This window comes from Chlamydotis macqueenii, chromosome 2, assembly GCF_036417535.1.
Source record: "Chlamydotis macqueenii isolate bChlMac1 chromosome 2, bChlMac1.mat, whole genome shotgun sequence".
Lineage (NCBI taxonomy): Eukaryota > Metazoa > Chordata > Aves > Otidiformes > Otididae > Chlamydotis > Chlamydotis macqueenii.
Genome location: NC_141557.1, coordinates 22,074,255 through 22,096,731, shown reverse-complemented (window position 1 = coordinate 22,096,731; position 22,477 = coordinate 22,074,255). Strand labels below are relative to the sequence as shown.

At 37.9% G+C, this 22,477-nt stretch overlaps 1 protein-coding gene across 3 annotated transcripts in view; it reads right to left on the bottom strand.

Moving 5' to 3' along the window:
* Window positions 1-2,370: 2,370 nt before the first annotated feature.
* Window positions 2,371-22,477, bottom strand: part of MINDY3 (MINDY lysine 48 deubiquitinase 3) — a 56,847-nt gene continuing 36,740 nt past the window's right edge. For 2 of the 3 annotated variants that reach the window (XM_086742227.1, XM_086742229.1), the window contains 5 exons: window positions 14,247-14,319; window positions 13,295-13,367; window positions 8,091-8,178; window positions 4,663-4,734; window positions 2,371-3,442 (listed from right to left, as the gene is read on the bottom strand). In XM_086742227.1, the coding sequence (XP_086598353.1) occupies window positions 3,293-3,442; window positions 4,663-4,734; window positions 8,091-8,178; window positions 13,295-13,367; window positions 14,247-14,319 (456 nt within the window). In that variant the 3' untranslated portion in view covers window positions 2,371-3,292. The other variant, XM_086742228.1, reaches the window with a different exon arrangement.

Here is a 22,477-nt window from a genome sequence, read left to right as displayed (position 1 = left end):
TCATTTTTCCACGGAAGTAAATAAAAAGTACCAGACATTAATGCTCCACATATTGTACGTCTGCCTTCTAAATAACCACACTCTTTTAGGGGACAAAATGTGAATTTCCATGAAGTCAGAATCTCTCCCATCTTCTCCATGAGGGAGGAAAGGACAGAACGGTTCACTTGGCTGAGGCTCTGAGATGAGCTGGAGAAGTTCCACTAAGCACTGTTAGTTACCCTCTGTAGTCCAAAAATATGTGAAGTAAACCAGAAGCCAGGCCTCAAACAACTGGGAAACATGAAGGAAAAACAAAGATACAGGAATAAGGGTTCTTTTACCACCCTGAGCATCAGCTAAATTCCTCCAGAGTATGGCAGAAGTTTTAATCCAAGCTAATGCTTACATATAGATCTCACATCAGCTGGGTTTCTAATTTTTTTTTTTTTTTCTGTGAGATAGATAGAACATAAATTGTATCTGACAGTGGACTCGAAAAAGGCTGTTTATTCTAGCAGCTTCAAGCTATGATTCAGTACAAGCTCTGCTGTGAGGTACTTCAGTACAAGCCAAGACAGACACCAGGATCCAGGAGAAAGAGCAAGAAAAGTGAATTGTCTCCTTCCAAGACATCAGTGCAAGTCTTCCTAAAGACATTTATCTTAAATGTGCAAAATCAGCTCAAGCTAATACCTATCAAGCCTCAGCATTTTAGGAAAAGTAAAGTTTTAGAATTGGCAGGCAGTCCAGATTTAAGCAGATTCTCTTAATTATTTACATACTTTTGAGGAGCAATACTATTGTTGGACCCGTCTTTTAGCATCAGGCCCACAGAGCAAGACGGAATACTTGTGTTCTAAGTAAAGAGTCAGGTAAGATGAATTAAGGAATCTTTTCCAATTGTTGTTACTTGCAAAAGAATTATTTTTTTCAGAAAAAGATAACTCAAAAAGAGGCAAGATACACTGCTGTCAGTTCTGCAATAAGGGATGGTCATGGTAATTTCGGAAGTATCAGATGGCCTCGCCACTGGCCGAAGCTGAGCCTGTCAGTAAGGCTGGTGGTCCCTCTGTGATAACACATTTAAGAAAGGGTAAAAAATGCTGTGTGGTGGCTGGGAGAGAGGGAGGAACAAATCTGGAGACATCAAGGTCAGTGAATGTGCTCTAGGTGCTGGAGCAGCGATTCCCCTGCAGCCCGTGGTGCAGCCCATGGTGAGGCCGGCTATGCCCCTGCAGCCCATGGAGGGGCAGAGATCCACCTGCAGCCCAGGGAGGGCCCCACGACGGGGCAGGTGGCTGTGCCCTGAAGCCTGTGGAGAGCCCGTGCTGGAGCAGGCTCCTGGCAGGAGCTGCAGCCTGTGGAGAGGAGCCCATGCTGGAGCAGGTTTTCTGGCAGGACCTGAGGCCTGTGGGGGACTCAGGCTGAAACTGTCGATTTGAAGGGCTGCACCCCTTGGAAAGGACCCATGCTGGAGCAGCCCGTGGGAAGGACTAATGCTGGTGAAGTTTGTGAAGGACTGCCTCCCATGGGTGGGACCCCCACTGGAGCAGGGGAGCAGTGTGAGGAGGAAGGAGTGGCAGAGATGAAGTGTTATGAACTCAGCACAACCCCCGTTCCCCATCCTCCTGCCCCGCTCAGGGGTGAGGAGGTAGACGAGGTGGGATTGAAGCTGAGCCTGGGAAGAAGGGTGCAGGATAAGGTGATTGTAATTTTGTTTTCATTTCTCACTATTGCTACTTTTTAACTGACAATAATTAATTTAGAGCCTGTTTTGCTCATTACAATAACTGGTGAGCAACCTCCCTGTCCTTATCTTGACAAGATAAGGAGCTTTTTGATCTATTTTGTCCTCCTGTGTTCCTGAGGAGTGGACAGAGTGGCTGAGTGGGCATCTGGCAACCAGCCAAGGCCAACCCACCACAGACCTATACTGTTCACCCATTTCCAGATATAAATTAACAGATACCGTGTACAATCTTGCAGAGGACATATCTGCAAGTGTCATGCAAAGGATGTTCTCTTTCACTACTATATGCTTTACAGTGCAAATTGTCCAGAAGGGTTTCTCCCCCACACCACATACCTCATTTTGGACCAAATCGGTTTGTTTTCCTGCAGGATGATCATCCTGAAGTCACAGTTATTTACACATGAAAATAAATGTTTTAAAAGTAAATAATTCTGAATGTGAAATTCAGCCCTGCTGGCAATAGTGTAGGCTCTACAATTACAGTTAAGATGCAATAAATTATCTTTTGTCACTTTATTCTCTGAGATGCGTTCAACTCAAAACCTGACATTACTAAACCCACAGTCCCTTTTCATCATCTTAGAGAGGCAGTAAAAAGGTTTGATTAAAACTGAACTTAAAGCAACGCAACATGATTCAAGGAAAAGATTTTATTTTAGGGCTAACAAGTTGATAATAAATAAAGGAATATAATAATGTAATAACAGATGTTCTCATGCACTTAACACATACAATAACGCTGGCTTACACTGCTGTTTGGACAAATTGAGAAGAGGTATTTGGCAATATTATAAGTTTGAATAGTTTAGAGATTATAGAACAAGAAATTATTTCCGTTCTTTTTACATTTCTTTTATACAAATTCAAATAAATATTAATACATCTATTTTTCCTCAGATTTTGTATTCACTTTTAACATGCCCGATAACTAAGCCACAGTAATATACAACTGCCAAGAAAGAGTATTTATGAATTATACTTATTCCTAAAAATGTATCATATTTATGTCACATTGTGCAAGCTCTTTAGGTAAAATTAGATTTTAGGTAAAACTGCAGAAAATTTAAACTCATTAAAACATATCCAGTGCAAAGGCCAGTCTAGTCCACACATTATGGTACTGTAATATAAGCCAATATAATTTAAATAATAAAACATGCTTATATGAGTCAGAGGAAGCTGAATATGGTTTATGTTTTAAAGATCTGATATCTAATATGCAGATTCTGCAATATCAGACATGTTTCAAATCTTCATGAGATGGCAAAATAATGTTAAGACTGTATAAGTAGGCTTTTTTTTTATTTTAAGGATAACTCACATTAACAGTACTACAGTGGCCGAAAAAGACAAACTATTATAATAGAAATCAATCTGATTAAAAAATTAAATATTCCAATTAACACTGAAAAAGTGTTTGTAATCATTATTTACAATTCATCAATGATACCAGTGTATAACTTCACACAGTCAAAGTGTACCACTTTCCAAGCAAACACCAATTCCTGTATCCCCATTCAAGCATTTGACAGCAGTACGTTGTTTATGCGCAACACGTCAGTTTAAAGAAGGAGATCGATCTGTGGTCCAGAGTAATTCTATATACGGCCATTTGGTTTGCAAGCAGCGTTTTACAGGAGTGTCGTCGGTCTGTAGCATTGGTTCTTCAAAACCCATAACAACTGCTGTGCCTTCTACATACATGACCTGCCAAAAAAAAAATCAATTATGTCAGCCTATGTTTGTTTAAAAACTCTGATATGAGATGATTATTTTCACTAGGTTAGGAGAGGATTTGTTATGATACATTTTTTTTTTACTACAAAAATCAAATTCATTATATTCTTGATTCTATGACATATTTTACATGTATGTCATATTTCTATGACATATGTGTATGATAATTTCATACACATGACATTCTATGATTCTATATTTTATATACTTTTTTTTTCAAAAAAATGAAATGAGATATGAAATGGAAAAAAACTAATCTCTTAGAGCCAAATGCCTGAAAATCCTTATCAAGTCATATTCATTTGATTGTTTAGTTCAATAGACAGTAAAGATCAAAACTGGGGAAAAAAAATAATCTAGGAAATGCAATGCAAAAATGCCATGACAACAGATCTTCTACTACTGTTGCAGCTGCAAAGTTTGATATCTTTATTTTTATAAGGACAGTGCTCCCTAGACTTAACTTTACGGAATTAATTTTAGGCTATGAAACTGCTGGAGATTTCTCAGGGGTAATTTTAAAGATTTTAACTCTAAGCTATTCCAAAGACTGAGTATATACATTTTCTCGAAGAGTCTTCTTACTTGAATTTATTTTTGTTCCTTATGTCTGTTAATGCCTTATACTCTTATACCTTAAATGCTAATTCAGGAACTAACTTACAAGCAGTCATGCTGTGTCATGTATATCCCTCCTTTCAAGAAAGCTGAAAATGAAACAGGTCATTTTTGTCCCCCGCTAAGTGGTTCCAAAAAAATACTGATTTTTGATCCAAGTCTGGAGTACTAAAATATTTCACAAAAAATTCCACACATCTCGATTTAGATGTAGGGTTACTTATAGAAGTTGCAGTTTGTCTGTGTTACATCTCCATTGTCATTTACAGATCAAATCCCAGTTCTCGCAGACAAGCATGAGAAGTGCTCTATTCAAAACGCACAGCTTAAGAGATGCGGTCTAGCCAACCAATCCAGTACACTAGCTAAAATATGATCAGGAGCATAAAGCAGTTTCTGATTCCAAACATACAATTTTGGAAGAAAATAATCAAAATAATAGTAAAAAGTCTGTAAAAAGTCTGTTTCAAGTTAAAGTATTTTGCCTGTGACTATTGTCAGGTTTACAATTTAACACAGGGATTCAGTTCTGCATAGTAATTAAGGGTACATTTATGTTTCTTAAATCTTACCTTTTCATTATAGTTAGATTGCTTCAGTCCATTGTAATGGTAAACAGTGAATGACTCTGAAACCCTCGAGTCCTAGTAGAAAGAAGACAGTTAATGTCATGTGACATACACACTGTGCCTTGACAGTCTCTTCTCTTTACAACTGGACAGATGCATTGAAACAGGAAAACTCAAGGAACTTGTAAAAAAGTACAATTTCTTTTAGGTGACATAATCCTGAAAGTTTTGTTCATTTTACCCTTCTCATCAGAAATAACAAAAAGATGTCAGTAAATTAATGGGTAACGCTCCCAAGAGCAGGTCATGATTTTCTGTGTTCATCTGGACAGTTTAAGCTACAACTTCAGCACTGAGCATGTAGAAACTGTCCTAATTTTTCAAGTCAGACACCTTATGTAGTGGCCACATCCGCATGTATTTACGACTGCTTGGATGCTACTAAGTTAAATATTTACTAAGGACCAGATCCAATCTCCAACCCTCCACTTGAGAGCTAAAACATAATTTACACCTACACCTGCCTAACTGTAAACTAACAGTGAAGACACCTGTTCAGCTGAGGCCTAACAGCAGATGAACTGCAGTTGTCAACCTTTACCACTCCAGGTCTTTAAATGATTTAGTCCTGAAAGGACTGAAGAGCTTTGCATTTCACTGAATCAGAAAGCACAAATCAGGTGTAATACCATCTCTTTTATGTCTACTGGACTAGGCTCCAAACAAAAGCTTATCCCTGTTTCAAGTACATGGAGGTAAAGGCTGGAATCAGAAAAAATCTGCTCAGGTTGCAGTACATCCATCAGATTACAAAAACCGCTCATTCACTTTTCTCCTCTTAAATGACTCAAAAACCTTATATCTCTGTATGGGTCTCTCCAACCAACCCAGGCTACTCAAGTGGAGCCAGGGTAGCGAAAAGGAAGGGAAGTGGTAACTCTACTTACAGAAGTTGCTTTACAGAGATAAATAAAATCACGCTTTGCTAGCAAGGACTTATTCTCCCTGAGGAAGGTATGCTCACCCTGAAGGAAATGAAGTGCTGCTTTCCAGTTCCTGGCCCATGGATGTTAAGAATTTTGTGCAGTAATTGTTTCCCAATAAAAGGGCTACCAGAGAACTGAGGAATCCCCCTCTCCAGGTGACTGTTCTAAGCACTAAAGGGTCAGGCTTGCTGTCTCAGGCTGAATGACCTTTGAATATTTTTCTTCTAAGCCAGTAGCTTTGAAAAAGAAAGCTGAGATCTCTTCCTGCTTTGAGGTGGAGTTTAGTCCATTGTAATGGTAAACAGTGAATGACTCTGAAACCCTAGAGTCCTAGTAGAAAGAAGACAGTTAATATCATGCGACATACATGCTGTGCCTTCACGTCTCTCTAGGACAGTAAGAGTGGGGTTTTGAATATTCTCAGCAAAGAGGGAATCAAATCTGGTTCTCCTGAGCACTAGGTAAGTGTTCAAATATTGTATATAGGGGAACATCAACAATTCCAACCATCCCTGGCATCTGCTGTTTCCTCACAGTATTTTAAAGACAGACATTCATCTTCATTTTTGCAGAATTTAACTTCTGAAAGAATTCTGAATAAGATGTCAGTATCAGTAAGAGCTCCTGCTATCTAATCCACAGAGCACAGACAGATTGGACAACACATCTGTGCCTTCATCATTCATTCAGTAACTGATACTGGCAGGTCCCAGTCCAAAATGTGCTGATTGTTCAGAATGTACCCTTAAGGTAGTAACACTTCGCATGTTTTGTACTGGAGCCAGTGAAGCTTCAACTGCACAAGCAAAACCGAGTGGTGAGGAATCAAATGCAGCAGGGAATTAGTACTTGATGGACAAGCATTGACTTCGGGGCTCCAGCTTTACAGTAGGTAAAGAGTTCCTCTACCAACTCTCTAGGTGACTAAGGCAGGGATATGCCCATGATTCCATTACACTCACTTCTCCAGCTGCCCTTCTTCAGGCAGTGATGCCCTTCAGCAACAGGCAACAGAGGCAGCAGCCCCATACGATGACTGTTTTCTCCTCCAGTTACCTATGGCCTGCAGTACTGGACAGTTTAGGTACAGACAATTATGGAGGATGTGCTTTGGCTTTCTGAACTTTGTTCTAAGTATCTGGGACCTAAAATTAAGTAGTGCAGTCTTCCAGATTTGCAAGTGTAATATAACTGCAAGAAGTAAGATTAAATTATATTCAGTTGTAAAGATATTTCCACTTCTGGATATACAAATGAAAGGAAGACGAAACAGTTGGCAAATACACAATGCAGATGTAATTCTGTAAATCTGGAGAAAATGAACACTAACTCCTTCTTTTTCCCCTAGATGATGAATCATCCCTATTCAGTCCCTACCATTTTTGGCAGTGCAGTTCTAGTGTCTTCTGAACAACCAGATTGTTTCATAGCACAGAATACTGCACCCAAACAGTGCTGCACAACCCTTAACAAAAAGAGTCTTGCTGAAGGCATTTTAAAAATATTAGTTTCACATTTCCTTCATTGTAAAAATTAAGCCTTATAGTTTCAATGACATGTTAAGCCACAAAAGCCTCCAAAGAAGTATTTCCCTCAGCCCTTCTCTTGCTGGCACTAGCCTGCCTTTCTGTCCCTGGGGAAACCCTCTCTCTTCTGCCAATACAAGCATTTGCATGGCTGTGGAACAAGTCTCCAAAAACCTACAAAGAGAGCTCTCATCTGGACCAGTTTGCTGCTCTGGTTTACCACATATCTGTACGAAGAGGTTTCAGGAGAGAGGCAGCATGAGGGCAGGAAAACGTGACTCAGGGCAAAGGGAGAAGAGGACAGCAGTGCAATGTTAATACATGCTTCTCAATGGTGGTGCTATCTTAATGAATACACGGAACAGACCAAGAGTTTGAAAATAACTTTCCTTTACCATGGTAGATACTGACCTCCACATAGGCGAAGCGTAACTCTATCATGACTTTTTGTTAAACTTGCAAAAATTTTACATTATTAGAGATGTATATAAAATAGTTTTAAATATGTTTGTTAACCTTTTCCCATTTGCTGGCAATTACAGCAGACATTTGTAATATTGATAAAAACTGTATCATCATTTATTCTCAGAAAAAGAAACAAACTCAGATGAACTTTCTGAGTAGGGAACCGGTTCAATTTCATATGGAAAATGATTATATATTTCCTGAAGTTAATTTTCGAACTTATTGCTACAATGGAGTTTCCTTCCAGTGTAAAGCTGGCAAAATCATGGACACCTTACACAAAATGGGAGTGTACAGTTTGTTGTGTAATACAAGAAGTTATTTGCTAGTCAGCTGTGTTGAATGCAATACTTACTATTAAAAATAGCTGTGTGATATTGATGGAAGTGTTTAATGAATCTCAAAGACAAGGAGCACAAACAATGCTCTGCAGCAATAAAGCTATATTGATTACCTGCTCAGGGAAAAATTCTTGCAGAAAGGGACCCAGCAATATGATGCCCAGTCCTTCTGGGTCTAATTTGGTCTTCATGAGGTTTACACTATGACAAAAACATTGAACATAAAAGTATGAGTAAGACATTTTTATTCTTGCATGACTAAGTTACGCTGTGCTACCACAGTACTGGCTGCCAAGTATAGCAATACTATTCTATTTTTAATCGTTAAGTGACAACTGCACCAGAATGGCATGCAAGTTGCCAAAACATGGCTATTTTTAAATAAAAGTAATTTGTTCTTTTAAATTAAATAAGTGATAATTCTGAAGGACCACCATATTTGGTAAAATAATTTGAAAGCCATATAATCTAAAACCAAGTTTACAGCCCAAAAGGCATTTTGCTCTCTTGTAAGCATTCTTGAGCTTAGAAACATAAAACAGTCATCTTTTAAATACAGCTCCGTAACTGCCAAACAACCTGTTTTTAAGCAGAGATTTGAAAAGCCTCCAAGATTTTCTAAGTACACTGAAATAAAATTAAGATACATGTCTTATTTACATCACATCCTTGACATCAAAGAAGCCAAAACTAATAAATAATGAAAATACTAACACAATAATAATCTGAAAGCCTTACTGCATGAACATGGTATAATTTCAGGTCACTACAAATGAATGTCAATTCTAACTTTATATTTTTATTTATGCAATATACTTTTACAGGCATCAGATGGCTTAAACATTTATTTGCATCTGCCTATCCTTTTGCCTAGGTTACAAGTTGTACCGTACTCAAGAATGTCCTCACTGGGTCAAACCAACAGAGCATCTTGCCCAGTATCCTGTTCCTGACATTGTTCAGTAGTGGATGCTTACGACAGAGTACAACAGGGCAAACATACAGTGACATCCTTAGTTTACCCTCCCCATTTCCAGCAGTCTGCTGCTCAAAGACATCTTCTGTGAGAGGCAGTATTTAAAACACAAAGATATATATTTTTTCTTTCCATGCATGTGCCTAATTGGCTTTGAACCCATATACACTTGTGGCATTTAAGAAACTCCACTCACAAAATTAAAATTAAACTATGGATTCTGGGAATAAGTATCTGCTTCTGTTTTGAACCTGTCACCTGGTAATTCAGTTTGATGACACCTCATTTTTGCATTGTGAGAAGCAATTAACAATCATTCCCTATTTATTATGAAACTCCTGATTTTCAAAACCTCTCTTAATGCCAATGGTTGTCTCTCTTTTCCAGGTCGAACAGTCCTAACCTAGTTGTTCCTTGTACCAATGCCATTCTGTACCTTTGATCAGCCTTGTTGCCTTCTGGATACCTTTCTACAATGTTCTTTTTTAAGATGGAGTGAAACATGATGCATTTACACAATGGCATAATTCCTAGAAATGCCACTCCATATGTCTGTCTATTACTGAGTATCAGTTTAAATCTAAGATCTGCTTCCTGAATGGTAATAGCTAGTTCACAGCCCAACGATGTGTATGTAAAATCAGGATTGTTTTATCCCCTGTGCAATCAATCTACATTTACTGTATCGAGACTTCTCTGTTAGCCTATCTTCCAGTAACTTCTGCTGCTCTTCCACATCATTTTTATTATCTCAAATAGTTTTGTATCAGCAGCAAACTATTGTATTAATCCCCACCTTCAAATCCTCACCAATGCCATGATAAACTTCACAAACCTAATACAAATTCCTGTAAAATTCCTCTAATGATCTCCCTCCATTAAGAAAAAAAATGACATTTTCATCTTTTGATCAGTTATTTATCTACTTCCTTCTTATCCCATGTTTACAAATGAAATATTTACATGTGAATCTTCCCCAGATTGGCCTTCAAATCCTTTTCTAAGTACTGTTGTCCCTTTGTCACCTTCTCATTCTGGTACTGTCTGGTACCATGACAGTTTGCAGTGGTATGCAGCCTAAAATAGTTCAGCAATTTCATTCTGATGTTTCTTCAGAATTTTGGGGTTTTTACCTATCTTGACACTTCAGACTCTTAGTCACTCTAACCACCCATAAAAAGGCTTAAGTGTGGAAACCTCCCTGTGATTTTCCCCAGGGAAGATGAGAACTACTCCCTAGCGTCTTCTCCAGTGAATATGAAGAAGAATTCACAATACTTTTCTTAGTGACTTTGAATACTTTTTAATATTGAAGATCACCTATCAGAACTACAGACCTCTTGCAAGTCTCCTGGTTCTGATGGGCTTAAAAAAAGACTATTATCTTTTATTTTATAACTTTGCAGATTACTCTTCAGAAGATTTTAACTCTACATTATTTTGTATTTACATTTAACATTCCAAAAATGTAGATTCTTCCTTATTTTTAGTAGGGACTACATTTTCCTTTCAGAAGACACAGTCTTAGCTTCTCATGACTACCTCTTTTACAACCTAGGCCTTTAACCACCTAGGTCTCTTTTGTCAGGAGCTACAGGCAGAACGTGTCCTTCTAAGGTCTTTTTGATTGTTGTTGCATGTAAGCATTTTATCCTTTTGGCTACTGCTTGTGTGTCTTCATTTTTAAGTAGCTTTCTTTCTTGGTCCTAACATAGTACTAGTAGTAAATTATTTGGCTTCTTTTTGTTTCTGCCTCAATACACACAGAATACGTTATGCAATTCTCAAAAGAGTGGCTCTGTTAAGGCCGTTGGAAGAGGAATTTTAAAATTCATACAACTGAATGTGATATCTTATAAACTACGTTAATTTAGTACCTAAAAAAAAAAAGAATTTTCACTACTCAAATGAAACTACAACTGAGGATTTGCAAGATATGGGACTCTAATCTTATATTGCTCATTCTTACTGCTCTCAAAGTACAAAATTTATGATATTAATTGTCTGAAACCTGTTCAAATTCTTGAAATGCTGTAACAGAGTTGTAAGAACACTGTGTTTGTAAACAGAACCAAGGTAGATTTAAGTAAAGATAATTTTGGAAATGCACTTAAAATCATATAATAAAATCAAATAAAGTTAGATACTCACTTATGAAATACAAGAACTTAAAAAATGCAGAGCCATACTAAGTTCGTAAGTACAGGCAGTGTACAAAATTAAATCAATTCAGCAAGAGGGGAGATTTACTAAAATGTGATTGCTGTATGTTTCAGCAGAGGCTTTTTCATTCAGCAAATAGCTAACACCATTCAGTGTTACTGATATTACAGCACAGCTACCAAAACAAGTGTGTGTACATGCTTCAGCCACTTCAGTGTGAAGTCTAGCATCTTAACCAGAGTGGTTATGAATGCTGGGGTGATGATACTGATGGCCTCGGTACTGTTATGGCTGAGAAGTGTGTGGGGACAAATGCCTCCAGCACTGGTCAAATAGAGAGATAGGATAAAATGTTTTAAACAAGTTAAACCTAGATTAACAGATGTACTCAAATCAGTGCCCTAAAGAGTATCAGATGGTTTTTAGAAAACAAACAGACAAAACAAACAGGAGAGCTGGGTTCTCAGATATATTCACTAAAAGAACAGAAAATTTTACAACAATGACATGTAATGGCATTTGGTATTGGAATGGCTAACCGACCTTGTTAATTCACATCTGGTCTACAAAGTTTTCCCCTCTATAATTTCTAAACTCTAAGCAGATCTGAACATTATTCATCTTGAGATTCTGAGAAGCTTAAACCCTTGGATTAGATGACCACAAAGAATTTCCATTTAGTTCTTGAATTAAAAATGTAAATAGTACACTTGGAAGCAATGCCTTTAATTTTACTTAAAAACAAACAAACAAACAAACAAACAAAAATTAACCAGAAAAGCCTGTATGGGATTTGAAATGTCTTATTTATACTTGTGTTCCACATTAAACAGACTGGACATCTAGAACCAAAACAGAGTAGGTTCTCCAGACAGTAATATTAGACAATTTTATTTAAAAGGCAATGTTTCAAGACTGAATATTCCATGGTTTGATCATATATATATTCAATATAGTAGGCCTTCTGGCTGGCTCTCCCTACATCAATTTATTTTCTATGTGTTATACACAATAAAATAGGCCAGGGCTATGCCACAAACGCCCCGAAGGCCAAAAAGGCAAATGGAAAAACTGCTGAATGCAGAAAGGGGATTTTTGCAGATTTATTCAGGTAGCAGAACAAAAAGGCCAAAAGAAAGCTTCTGAGTCCTACTAAACTAAGGCTTTTTTCTTTCCCTCCCTCTAAAAAAATCTTTTGCAGACACTTATTGACATAATATGAATGCTAGCCTTTTTGTCTTGTATTTTCTTTGGTTTTAGTTTCCTGGGTGTCTCTTGATTTCAATTTTCACTCCTATTCTCCACAGAGAATAGCTCAGTAAACTTTGTTGTACTTTGTAACATTTGAAAGGACAGAAAGTGGCGTAAATCAAATTTCATATGGCTGTGGTAAGTAAACTTGTGGTCTCCACAGCCATTCTACAGAACAACCCAGTTAGACCTCCACAAACTAGACCATATGCAGAGCAGAAAGAGCAGAACCATCTTTTGAAAACGTAAAAAAAATTCAAGCACGTAGTTTTCCTTTCTGGGTTAAGCATTCAGTGGCAAAACATGGTAAGCTTTGACACTGAAGGTTAACTGCTGCCACCGAATTAGTCCTGTTTGTCCACGTAAGATCTAAAATAAATTACCTTTTCCATTTGATAGTTTTATCTCTAATGCTAGGAATCAAGGTGTCATTTCTGGAAACATTACAATTATAAACTCTACAAGGTACTGAGTGTTGGTGGAAACAAAAGTGTAACTGAAGCAGTTTCAGCTTCAAACTCTGTAGACAGATCCTGTGGTAATACAATGCTAATGTGCCTCTGAGTACCTTGGTTGTTTGGCTCTTTTGTCACACAGTTTCACTCTCGTTAACATACAGAAATATATTCACAACTGTCTCCTCAATATATAATAATGCAGTAGGTCTGAGGGGTTTTTTTGGCTTCTCATTATTACTACCAAAGTTAGAGACACTTTAATTCTAATTTCTCCCATTTAATTTAAAGCTCAGTTAAAACATTTCAAAATAACATTCTGTGCCCAGAATGCAAGCTAGAAAAAAAATCTAGAAAAAACTCTAAATTATAATTGATATGTGGTTAACTTAATCCAGAAAATACTCCCTAAATTATAATTAATATGTGGTTAATTCACACTTCTGTTGTATTGAACTTTTATTATACTTACTATTCAGGATCTGAAACAAGGTCCAGAGCCTTCATTACATCTTCTAGCAGAGTGTCAGGTATAAAACCATTATCTGAAGAAGTAGCAAAGATTCTTATTAGGAAAAGAAACAAAATGCTTTCCAGGAGTACAAATTTTATTCAAAAATACAAATACTGTGTATCTTTATCTTTAAAATTTGCAAACAAATGGTGAGGTTCTAGAAGGAATATAGTTTTCAAACACTTCTCTCCCACTTTTAAAAAAAAATGAGGAAATGAAGAAACTGTGAGTTTATAATTCATACACTTAGAAGCTTAATACTTGCTAAGAAGTCAATCTCTTTATAGTAATCTCCATTTGATACCATGGGATAATAACTGTACATTTTTTTTTCTTTTGCTTAGTTGAGGTAATACCTCAGTGTTAGACATCCTCTGTTTTCCAAAACATACAAAAATTGTCAGTGTATGCCACATATATTCAAGAACAAAATTTCATGAAAAATGCAATCGTAGAGGATCAGTTATTTTATGAAAATGTAACATAAGAGAAATGAAATTATATTTAAGCTTCATGTTAATGACAAACAACATTACAAGGTTAAAAAACTTATGTTCTAAGAACTCTACATCCTACTGCACAATGTGGTACTCAACTTCTCTTACTAAATAATTATCAGAAAATTACTTCGTATCACTTGTAGATTGATTACTGTATTTAAAATTTCTTAAGTACTAAGTATTTAACTCCTCTCTTAATCAACTCAGGTGTAAAGAGTATACTGCCCTGGTCTGGAAAGGACAATGGATTTGAAAGTGCAGTATTTGGAACAAATTTTAGAAAATAATGGTCCTGGTTTTGAAGAGATACCCTACACAATGCAGTATTCATTACTAGTTGGAATTTGTCTCCAACGAATGAGTACATTTTGATTATAAAATCTTCTTTCAGCAAGAAGTACAGTTCTTACCCTCAGGGTCATATGTCTGGAAAACCCTTCTAGCTTGTTCTGAAGGCGCTTCAGGAGCAACAAGGGCCATATCCTTAGAGGGGGAAAAAAAAAGAAAAGAAAAAGAAGAAAAATGTCATAATAGTCTTAATTCAGATACAGATTACTAAGGAAATATTTAGCCATACTACACAGGTTTGGACCTTAAATTAATGAAAAGGTAAATACAACAGAAGAAAAATTACAGAAATTTGGCAATATTGCTGACAGAGATGTAAAATGATGAAGAAATATGTTAAAGATTATTCCACAAACTTCTAGACAAATTTTATGTAAGTCTTTTCATGCAGATGTTGTGGCACAAAAGCTACGTGGAGACTACATGTCTTATGTGGAGATTTAGATTTACAGTATCGTTCTTTATATCTGAAAACACATATACATGTACCAGTGAAATTCAGTGAGTCTACTATGCACACATTGAAATATATAAAAATTATTTAGATAGAAAGATGTGGGAGAATGTTTTGAAGTCATTTCACAGAATGACAGAACACACGTTTGTTAGCTGCATGAAAAAGCATTATTTCAACAGTAGCTATTGTAATACTTTTATTCACCTTTGACTTTTAAAATCTCAAATACAATCATACTTTCCAAGACCTATGTAGAGAGGCACATGTCTGTCTCCTATTGTAAAAGCAGCAAAAAGCTTTTCCCTCTAGCTTTATGCCAAAAACATTATTATAAAAAAAAAGGCGAAATTGTTAAGTTATTCATGAGAAATAAAAGGTGGCACGAAGGGCAAGAAATGCACCTATTCAAGACACCCTTTAGTTTGAAAAGATACAAAGACTTGATGTTCAAACAGAACATGGAACTCTAAAACAGAGCTTCAAAATCTCCTCACTAGGAGTACTTAAATCCTACACCTCCTCTTGCCAATTTGTTGTTTTTCACATAGAAAGGAAAATGAAAAACTTGCTCAAAGGGAAACACTGCATTTCACGATATCCCCTCTATAGTTTTTCTTCCTGTCAAAGTGAAAATGTAATGTTACCTGCTATGCTATGAGCAGTGAACACAAACCCCCAGAAACAGCACCACTGACATTACTCTGAATAACATTAAACTCAGGGAAACATGCTTTTGTTCGTATCGTGTTAAGTAAACGGATTTGTTACAAATCCAAAAGTTACCGTAAACTGTTTTATAAAGCATACATAATCTTTTTATTTCCAGTTCATTTCAACTTTGCTTTCTGAAAATTACTTAAAATTTTCTTGACAGAGAATATCACGACAACATCCTCTCATTATACCTGCATGTGCCAACAGGGAACTTTGGTCTAAACTGTGCAAGTCTGTACTATTTCATTTGAAAGAAGACACAGAAAAGAAATCAGAAAATGGAGAATTAAAAGATACACAGTGACCTACTATTCTTTCACCAGATTAAGAAAGCTGCTTCAGGAAAAGAACAGAAACAAATCATGTATTTGACCAGAATTCCACTCTTAACCAGTTTCTCTTAATAGCTGACCTTGAATCAGTCAAGAATTTTAAGTATACACCTAATGGCATTCAGCATATACTTAAAAACTTTCCTGAATGAAAGCCAACTGCTTAGGACACACAAACAGGGATACTATGGAACACAACACACACTTAAAAATAAGAAGCAACAGTTTTACTTTGAACAGATGAATGATACAGCTATTGCTGGCATATGGTCATACAGTGGGGGTTACAGAGCTCCCTTCATTTCCACATACAGGAGAGACAAATATTTGGTCTTACAGATGACTGGATGAGACAGAAGGTTGGCAGGAGACATCTGCCCTGTCTTCCAAGGCACTAGATCACCAGCCCATTATACTTTCACTCCTAAGGGCTACTCCATTGCCACTTGAGCACAACACAAACATCTGCATTACTGAGAAATGCAGTGCATGGAAGGAAGGATCTGGGTTCAATTTGCTATGATGTATTAAGGAGTATCCACATCACATCTTTACTGGCAATTAAGTTTGTGCCAAATGTCAGTCCCAGAAGCACAAAATGCAGAAGCAGAGCCAGTTGCTGTAAGCCCGTGTGTCCACACTGCAGGCAAGGCACTCTGGAAGGCCTCCTAGTATGCAACTTCAAGTATTGGCTCCACCAGGAGAGAAGCAGCTTTCAGCACATCTGTAGGACATCTAATTGCATGCAGCAGGATTCCAAGTGTAGATGCAATGCAAATTTGCATCAAAAAGCAGCTCTCCAACATGCTAAAACACTAATGTAGATGGATCTGGTGAATCATGCCTGCTGGAATTCTCCTAGTTCCTGAGACGCGATAGATTTATCAGGACTAAATTAACTTCTGGCTCCAGCCTCCTGCTTCTCTTGCAGCACAAGTACCACCTTTTACTGTGACTGGAGTGCAGAGCCCATCTTTAGGTCAAAAGCAGGCCTGCCTGCAGATCAACCAGAACTCTGTGCCTCCTGTAGTGTGTGACTTCTCCAATCACCCCGTACCGCAGTACTCCAAGTAAGAGGGTACAGAAGATACTAATTTGGGAGAAGTCCCTTTGTTCTTCTAGTCTCTCCTAGTGAAAACAACTTGTAATTTGCTTAATATACTGGAAATATAAAATCTAGATTTTTATATTAATTCAGTAACATAATAATGCAATTTTAAGGATCCATAAATATTACTAATTTGGAACAAAACCGCTATTTAGTGAAAAATATTCCAGTGGTTTTAGAAGTCCAAATGCTGGATTGTGCACCTAGGACAGAATAACGCTGAGCATAAGGATAAACTGGGAGAGGAGTGGCTGAGAGCAGCCCTGCAGAAAGGGATCTGGGGCTGCTGGTCGACAGCAGGCTCAGTATGAGCCAGCAGTGGGCCTCGCAGCCAGGAGGGCAAACCGCATCCTGGGGCGCATCAAACACAGCGTAAGCAGCCAGTGATTATTCCACTGCATTCAGCACTGTTGCGGCCTCACTTGGAGTACCGTCTGCAGTTCTGGGCCCCACAATTTAAGAAGGATGTTAAGGTCCCTGAATGTGTCCAGAGGAAGGCAACAAAGCTGGTGAAAGGGCTGGAAGGAATGTCTTATGAGGAGCAGCTGAGGGCTCTGGGCTTGTCTAGTTTGGAGAAAAGGAGGCTGAGAGGCGACCTCACTGCTCTCCACAGCTTCCTGAGAAGGGGAAGTGGAAAGGGAGGTGCTGATCTCCTCTCCCTGGTACCCGGTGACAGGACATGTAGGAATGGTTCAAAGCTGCGCCAGGGGAGGTTTACAGTGGACATTATGAAGCATTTCTTTACCGAGAAGGTGGTGAAACACTGTAAAATTTCATAATATGTGAACAACTGTTAAATAATCTGGAATACTCCAGAACTAGAAAAGTTTTATTTCTGGGGGTCAGCACTACAAAACATACTACGCAGGAGTAGATTTCACTATCAGTGAACTACAGTACACTACTGCAATTAGTTCTCTGTTTAAAATAGATGATGCCAGAGTCTATACAGCTTATTAACCACAAAACAGCCAGTGATTTCTATATTCAGAATTTAACTCTAAAGAAGGAATATTTTCATGGTAGGTTCTTACTAATGAATTAGCATCTCCACAGACGCAGTGTAACAAGGGAGAACTCTCAAAATTTCCAGAGTTTGGAATGATATCACCAAAACAACTTCCAACTGCACAGACATGGTATTTCAAATACAAACTACATAGTTCTACTTTGGTTTATGAGTATACAGTTCTTTCCATAAAAATCTTGACGTAATCCAAGAATAAAGACTATCATTTGTGTTGTTCTCCCTCCTCCCACATTATCCTGCTAACATAGTGCTTTCCACAGGTTTCCTGTGACGCAAAACAGACTTTTAAAAATAAGACTCCTGCAACTACCAACAAATAATTTTTTTGATAGTCCAATTGCAAGTAGTGTGTATTTCTGTTGGCATTTTAATTTTCCAGGTTGTTAATTATTTCAGTTATTTCCATGCATGTGTACATGGGAAGAACTTAGAGAGTAAGTCACTGAATGCATTACTCAGTACTGAAAATTCTCTGTGTCTTTCAACTGAACTTTCAAATATGGTAAAGCTTCCCAATTATTGCATATTAACACTTTTTATTAACTAAATGTGATTTACTGATGCTCTAATGAAGTAATTTCAGGAAGAAACTTAGATGTTACCTGTCTTAGTAAGACGACCAAAAAAAACCCAAAGCCTCTTATCTTCAAAATAATTGTAACCTTTCACTGAGACTGTTATCTTATAAATAGATAAAAAAGTAAAATTTTAATCTTGTATATACAAATCTCATGCATCCCTTAACTTAGCATGTCGTTAATTTCCACTATCCAGAAAACTTTAAAAGTTCAACTAGTCAATATATCTGTATCTAGAGAAAAAACAGTAACACACCTCCTTCAGGCAGCAAAGCTGAAAATGTGACAAACATCTAACAAAAATGCACTTCAGCTGCCCAAGCTGATATTTCCATATATATGCCAAAATATATCACCCACCCCAGCCTTATGAATTGTATTTTGATGTATCCCATGCATTGAAAGTTCCATATAAGGGAATCCCATCAACAGTTAATTATAATAATTATTTCCAATACTAAGTACAACATGTCCCAAAAATCATGTTTCACTCGCTGGCTCTTGTGATATACAAACAAGTCATTTTACATTACTTTGAAAAGTTATTCTCATCAGCAGTACCAGTTATTTTAAGATCCCATGCTTACCCTCAGAGGCAAAAAATACTCTTCATAAGTTTTAATGAAAACATTCCAGAAGTTTTCATTCTACAAATCAAAAGCAGAACATAATGGCAAAGCTACACTGACATGCTGGCTATGAATTTTTACAAAGATCATAGAATGGTTTTAGTTGGAAGGGACCTTTAAAGGGCATCTAGTTCCAACTCCGCTGCTCTGGGCAGGGACACCTTCTACTAGACCAGGTCGCTCAAAGCCCCAGCCAGCCTAGCCTTGAACGCTTCCAAGGATGGGACATCCACAACTGCTCTGGGCAACCTGTTGCAGTGCCTCAGCACCCTCACAGTAAAGAATTTCTTCCTTATATCTAATCTAAATCCTACCCTTTTTCTGTTTAAAGACATCACCCCTCTCAATCCATTCTCTGCCCAGCCTGTATTTGTGCTTGGGATTGCCCCAGCCCATGTGCAGGACCTTGCACTTGGCCTTGTTGGACTTCATGAGGTTTGCACGGGCCCACCTCTCCAACCTGTCAAGGTCCCTCTGGATGGCATCCCTTCTGTCCAGGGTGTCGACGGCACCACAGAGCTTGGTGTTGTTGGCAAACTTGCTGAAGGTGCACTCTATCCCACTGTCCCTGTCACTGACAACAGGGCCGGTCTCAATACTGACCCCTAAGGAACACCACTCATTAATGGTCTCTACTTGGACATTAAGTTGGTAACCGCTACTCTTTCAGTGCAACCATCCAGTCAATCCTTATCCAACGAGCGGTCTGTCCGTCAAATCCATGTCCCTCCAATTTAGAGAGAAGGATGTAGCCTGAAAGAGCTGTTGCCCTTGAAAGTGGAATCTGTTTGCATATTGACTGTTTTACAGTTCTACACTATCACTGTTGAGTGATACTTGAAAGAATTACATATTGTAGTACGAACTCTCCTCTTAAAAATTTGCCTGAAGATAATATAGAAACACTGATAATTTATCAGCTATTTAACTTGCTATAATTTACTCACATCTGCAAGAATGAAGATTATTTAACACACTCTTGTATTACAGAGAAAAGTGTATTTTTCCATGCTATAATCAGTGGCTTTCATGCCAGCAACTTTTCCAAAATGGTTTCCTAAGAAAACAAGGTTGATATGATCTCTGAAACCAATTTCCATGTCTTTAGCTGACTTCTGAATCCATTGCCCAACTTCAATTTTATTTGACAGAGGGACTGGAATCTCCTGACTGGTGTTGAAACTGGAAGCCAGGCAAGGAGGAAACGTACAGGTTTGTGAGCCCACCAAGAGGGGAGGCAGAACTCCACTGTGAATCGCTGTGTTCAGCAATCGGTTGACAACCATTCAAACACTGCTGGCACAAGCCCAGACTTGTGATTGCACGCCTAGCTCTTGTTGGGTGGACTGTTCCAGGAGACAAGTGGTGGGTTACTTAGCAGGTATTTGTGTGTGTGGGAGAGGGAAAAAGAAAGATGCAAGACAGTGATGGAAAGGGCAAGAGTAAAAAAATATTTAAGAAAAGGTTTAGGATACAAGCTGCTGGAAGACAGACTTCAGATGGTCAGCCCTTACATTAACATACTTTGACTGTGAAGCGCTTCTGTATGCAGTCTTAAATTAACATGACTTGAAGTAATTATACTGTTTTACTAACTACCCAGGGAGCAACCTTAGATTTCTTCAAAGAACACTACTTTATTAAGGCTCACGTCAGTCTTGGGGGCTTCAGAGATAGCAAAACATTTGGTGAAGGCACAGACAGTTCTGACAGATGTTGGGGAGGGAGGTGGCAGGAAGAGACCAGACAAGAAATCCAAAATCATTTGGTAAAAGCGTAGGTCCAATAAAAAGTAGAATAACAGGCCGACTCAGTATAGACTTTTGCTTATCTCTTTACACATCTGAAGTGGATATTAAAAAAATAATTGCAGTTGATGTGGAAGGAACAAATTGCTGCACAAATCAAGATGAAATTTTGATCTACCTAGGTGCGTGGAAAAGAGTCTATTACACATATTTCTATCATTCATGCTGATGTCAACCTGGAGAGTAACAGAAGTCCTCCTTCAATGACAGCCATCCACAATCCAGTAGTGTGAAGATTTTTGAGTCTGGAGGGATCAGATAGTTTAATGCTTCCTGGTCCAGATGTAACGGTGGAGACTCTGGACAACTTACTGAGGTCCTGATAACAAAACTGCCCCAACCATGTCAAAACCACTAGGGTCCTGTTCTGTGTTGCTCTAAGTGTGACTCAAGGGACTAGTTAAACAGGGTGAAATACAACCATGAAAACCATCAGAAACACAACTAAGAAACAAGTGGCAGTTTCTAACAGTATGGGAAGTAAAAGGATAAATCTCAGATAAACTCTAATACTGTGAGACTACCCAAGCAACCTCTGATGCATATAGTGTAGAGGCAAGAATGTCATTCACTTAATCCCACTGTGAAGTTAGTTCAAAAATTAGTTTGATTTTAAATGTCCATAAGGTTCTTTTGGAGATTATCTTCTGAAAGAGAAAAGACACTTCATACAATCCCACTGATGTACTACATAACTGTATCGTTATCGTTTGGATGCACAGGTCTTTCACACATGATCAGAATGCATTTAAACTGGATAGTGCTCTACAATAAGAATGTGAAGCTTCATTTTCTCCTGTGGCTGTAATCCATTTTCAGCCAATCTCCAGATCCCTAAAAGCCACATCCAGTGTCAGTACCCTGGAGGACAGAGAAATGCAGAGAAGGTTTATTCCTCAAGCTGTGAAGGGATCCTGCTACCAAAGCCAGAACTGATGAAATGCTCTTTACAGTCTGAAAAATAACAACCCACTTAACTGAGGGAGAATAGACTGAAAGCAGCTTTCTTTGGAGGCAAGGAGTAAAGTGTCATATGTAGCACCATATATACAAATGAGGTTATCTGTCCTAAAGGTGTCAGATACTGTTTTACTTGCACGGACTGGCTAGGAAGTGAACCAAAGAATAAAATTTGACATATACTGGTATCAGTTCACAAGTAGGAAACCTATCATCACTACAGAAGTAAAAATACATTCAAAGTCTAGCAGTAATATAAAATTTAGTTGTTGATTGTCACCGAGATTGAGATGATTAAACAGAACCTGGGCACTGCCTGAAATAAAATAACAGCTCTCTTGTAGGTCTTCCTAGAAGCCATGTATGAAATCAAGGAAAGAGGGAGAGTCCTTCAGATCTGAAATGGGAGGCTGTTATTACAGTCATACAAAGAATTGAACAGGTAAAGAAAGACCATAGATCTTGTTTGCTCTTCGGCACCAATAAATACTGTTGAGATTACTGAAGTATGCAGTTACTGGTTCTAAAAATACTCACCAACATAGCATCTAGTGTCAATTTAAGTAGACTATTTTGAAGGGTCTCTGAAAAGGGACAGAGTTGGAGAATTGTGCCGTGGTAACAAAGTAAATCAAATCCTAGATCCCTCACCTGTAAAGTCCATACTAAAACATTTG